This window comes from Ammodytes marinus (assembly GCF_949987685.1).
Source record: "Ammodytes marinus genome assembly, chromosome: 17".
In the NCBI taxonomy this organism is placed as follows: Eukaryota; Metazoa; Chordata; class Actinopteri; order Uranoscopiformes; family Ammodytidae; genus Ammodytes; species Ammodytes marinus.
In genome coordinates, this window is record NC_137221.1 from 7,259,577 (window position 1) to 7,263,178 (window position 3,602).

General features: G+C 48.9%; 1 protein-coding gene across 1 annotated transcript; it reads right to left on the reverse strand.

Moving 5' to 3' along the window:
• Positions 1–404: 404 nt before the first annotated feature.
• On the reverse strand, positions 405–1,439 carry LOC307263640 (cyclin-dependent kinase 5 activator 1; the record flags this gene model as incomplete). Its single annotated transcript, XM_080044840.1, has 1 exon — positions 405–1,439. One exon carries the CDS (start codon positions 1,437–1,439, stop codon positions 405–407), a length of 1,035 nt encoding a protein of 344 aa, XP_079900966.1.
• Between the last annotated feature and the right edge of the window lie 2,163 nt (positions 1,440–3,602).

Genomic DNA, 3,602 nt, shown 5'->3' on the forward strand with positions numbered 1-3,602 from the left:
GCTGGGACCAGACACATGGGCTCAGATGGGACAGGTGGACCAAATGGTTCGTCAATTCAAATTCAAGTAAACTCAGTTGGATATTCCACAAAAAAAAAACACACACACACACACACACACACACACACACAAATGGCCAAATGATCAGAGGAAATCTTTGAGGGACAGATCTCTTATTTCCTCATTTCTATCCGTGGATGGAAGGGACAATGGCAACAAACACGGATGGAATGATTCATATTTGTTTCATTGGCTCCTGCGGGGCAGCAGAAGAAAAGAAATGGGAACGGACTCTATCTGAGACAAACGTGTGTGTTTCTGTGTTCAGGTATACGTGTGCATGAGCGTATCTATAAAAAGGCATGCGGTCGGTCAGCAAGGATGGATGGGCTGCTCATTGACTCTCACCGATCCAGCACCCTGCTATAGTCCTGAGGGCCACAGCCGCCTTCGCTCTTCAGTTCGGCGAACACTTGTGTGAAATAGTGCGGGTCGGCGTTGATACGCAGCATCTTGGAGCTGGTGGCGTTAATGATGGCTAGGCAGCGGTCCCAGAAGGCTTCTTTCCCGGCCTCCACCAGGAAAGGCTTGAGCGGGTAGGAGATCTCGTTGCCCATGTAAGAGTAGGACAGGTAGAGGCAGGTCAACAGGATGGCCTGCAGCTCGTGCTCCGTGGCAACCAGGTCGCCGTCGACGACGTCCCGGCACAGCATGTAGACGAAGACCACGTTGGCCGGGGTGACGAAGGCCTGGTCCTGCCAGCCCTGCAGCAGCAACGAGCGGTCCACCGCCCGTAACCATAGCACCGGGTCGGCCGGAGACAAGTGCTTCAGGCGGTAGCAACGACAGCACAGGAACTCTCCTAGGCAACGCAGGAGCTCGCTGGTGGACGCCTGGACGATGACACGCTTTGGGGACGAGGGCAGAGTCACGTGGGGGACCTTCTTCACAGAGGAGATCTGCTGGTGGGACTTGTGGGTGTATCCGATGTACCCGTGTCCCCCCTGGCCCAAGCCCATCCCGTAGCCCAGGCCCATGCCCTGCAGCCCTAGACCCAGACCGGCCGGGCCCTCGTAGCTGGACAGGTTGGCGCAGGACAGAGACTTCTTGACGTTCTCCCGGTTGAGGTGCAACACAGCGGCGGGGTCGTGGTGGTAGATGTTGATGCTGTTGTTGTTGTTGTTTAGAGGGTCGCCCAGGGTAACGGGACCCCCAGAGGAGCCCTTCTTGGAGTTGCCCTTCTTCTTGGTGGAGGCCACCAGGCGTTTCCATGTGAGCGCGGGGAGGAAGATGGACTGGCCTCTCTTCAGCCCACCGCGGTCCTTCTGACTGTTCAGGGAGCGGCTGCTGAGGCTCGGGTAGTGGCTGAGGGAGCCCGCCCGGTTGTCATAGTAGCCTGATTTGCGAGAGCCGGGAGACAGTGATAGAACAGTGCCCATGGTGAGTCAGGGCTTCGGAGATTACACACTGCCTGGTGCTGTGGTAGAGAGAGGGGGGGGGGGGGGGGGGGGCGAGTTAGGAGGCAAAGCTCCTTTGTATTGCTTTATATCCAGTTAACTCTCAACACGGAAACAGTGAGAAGAGATGAGCGGTGCAGACATGACAAGGTGTGCACAGTTTGAATGCCTTCGGCTGCAGAGACAGTAAGCCAACCTGCAACATTCAAAAAAACACAGGAAGGGAGAATTTCAATATAGGCACAAAATAACATCTCATCACATTTTAGATAAATATGGGCCAGCTACTGTTAAGTGCATTGACTCTAAGTGACATTAACCACATCAACCTCACAACCTCCATAGCAATAACAGACTCATACCCAAAACATGATTAAATACCCATTTAACTTTGTGTTGAATCCAAGAGAAGACTTCAAAGTTATATAATATACCAAACATGTCTGAAAGGCTGAATGTCCATGTTTAAAGAAACAATGCTTAATATCTCACTGTGGAATCATCGTTCATCTCCAATGAGGAGGTTGAACAAAAGCTTATAGAGAAAATGTGCGCTACTGTCAGACAGTGTGTGGACTAAAAAGATTTGTTCCGGGGGAATGTATCATGCGTAAAGATGAATTTGAAGGGGTAAATCAACAGCCTATAACCTTCGAAATCTGTAGTTTAACTATTAAAAGGTTTCTCTGCAGGAGCCATTAAGACTTTGAATAGTGCGTAAACAGCACACTTGAGACTGTTAACATATAGTTCACACCTTTTGTAATAGACTAAACTATTGTGTGTTAAAAACAAAACAAAAAATAGTCCCCATTCAAAACATGCTTATTAAGTTTAAAAAAGACACGTGCATCTAAACATTACATAGCCATAACTGAGTTGCATATAAGCTCACCTGTGTCTGGATACGAAATATTTTGTTGTTGTTTTGCCGCAGTACGCGCGGCGCGAGGAAGGAGCGCAGACAAATGCGCCTTTTCTGCAGCCACAGGCGCGAGCGGAATGGTGAGCTGTCTGCAGAGTAATAGGCAGAAAGTCACTCTTACAGAAGCTCTGACCCACTCTTCTTCTTTCAAGATGCCTGGATGTCTGGGGCACACGCGTCGGTCCTCGCGAGACAGCGGAGTGCAGGTGTCATCCTCATACCCAGCACGCGAGACTGAAGATGCTGATTGACTTTATTGTAGTCTACTGAATTGTCCTTTTACGCGTGTCTCCATATCCGACAGCGAAATGCAAACTTTCACAGTGTCTCAGTCCTTTCAATGCATTCCATCTCTCAGTTCCAAGCGTAACGTCAGATTATGCTACTGGTCTCCGGGGCAACTATAGGAGTCCGCGCGCTGCAGACCGGTGGTCGGTCCCGCGGTAGTCAGTCCCTCTGAACACGCTGCTCACACATTAGGGGCTGAGCAGCCAGTGAGCGAGTAGAGCGGCTCACCATCATACCACCTCCCCGAGCAACACAGACTCCTCCTAACGGGTCTCTTTCTCTCTCTCTCTCTCTCTCTCTCTCTCTCTCTCTCTCTCTCTCTCTCTCTCTCTCTCTTCTCTCTAATTTTTTGAATTGCAAAAAGGATCCCCAAGTAAGAAGCAGGAGTACCTGAAATACATTGATGATACACAGTGCGCACTCACTGTTGTTGAGCTGCTGCGTGGCAAAGTTAACATAAAAAGAAAAAGAAATCTTGATAAATCAAAGTGTATTGGGAGAAGAAATATAAAATCATTGCAGAAATGTTTTCAGGGATTTTTACTGCAGGTTACATGGTGAGTAAACCCCTACATGTGTGGTAACGGATCATCTCTTATTATGCAGCTGTCTTAATGAGTCCATCTCATATTGTAGGTCAAGGAGCTGCCTGAGCTGAGGAGCATAAGAGGATCAGATACATTGTTTGGAAAGACGGCCAATAAAACATAACCATCTCTTCCTCCAAACTATTACAGCTTTGGATCTTGGTCTGTGTTATCGTGGAGGTCAACTGAGCTACTCATGCAGAAAGTAAATTGTAAATATACAAGCGTGCAGAGTTTCTAGAGGCTCCTGGCCTTGTTCCATATTTGTCTTTACTCTTGGGTGTCTTGGTTTTAATTGGTTTATGAGTTATTAGGTTGTAATGAATGGCTTAAGGTAAAGCATAG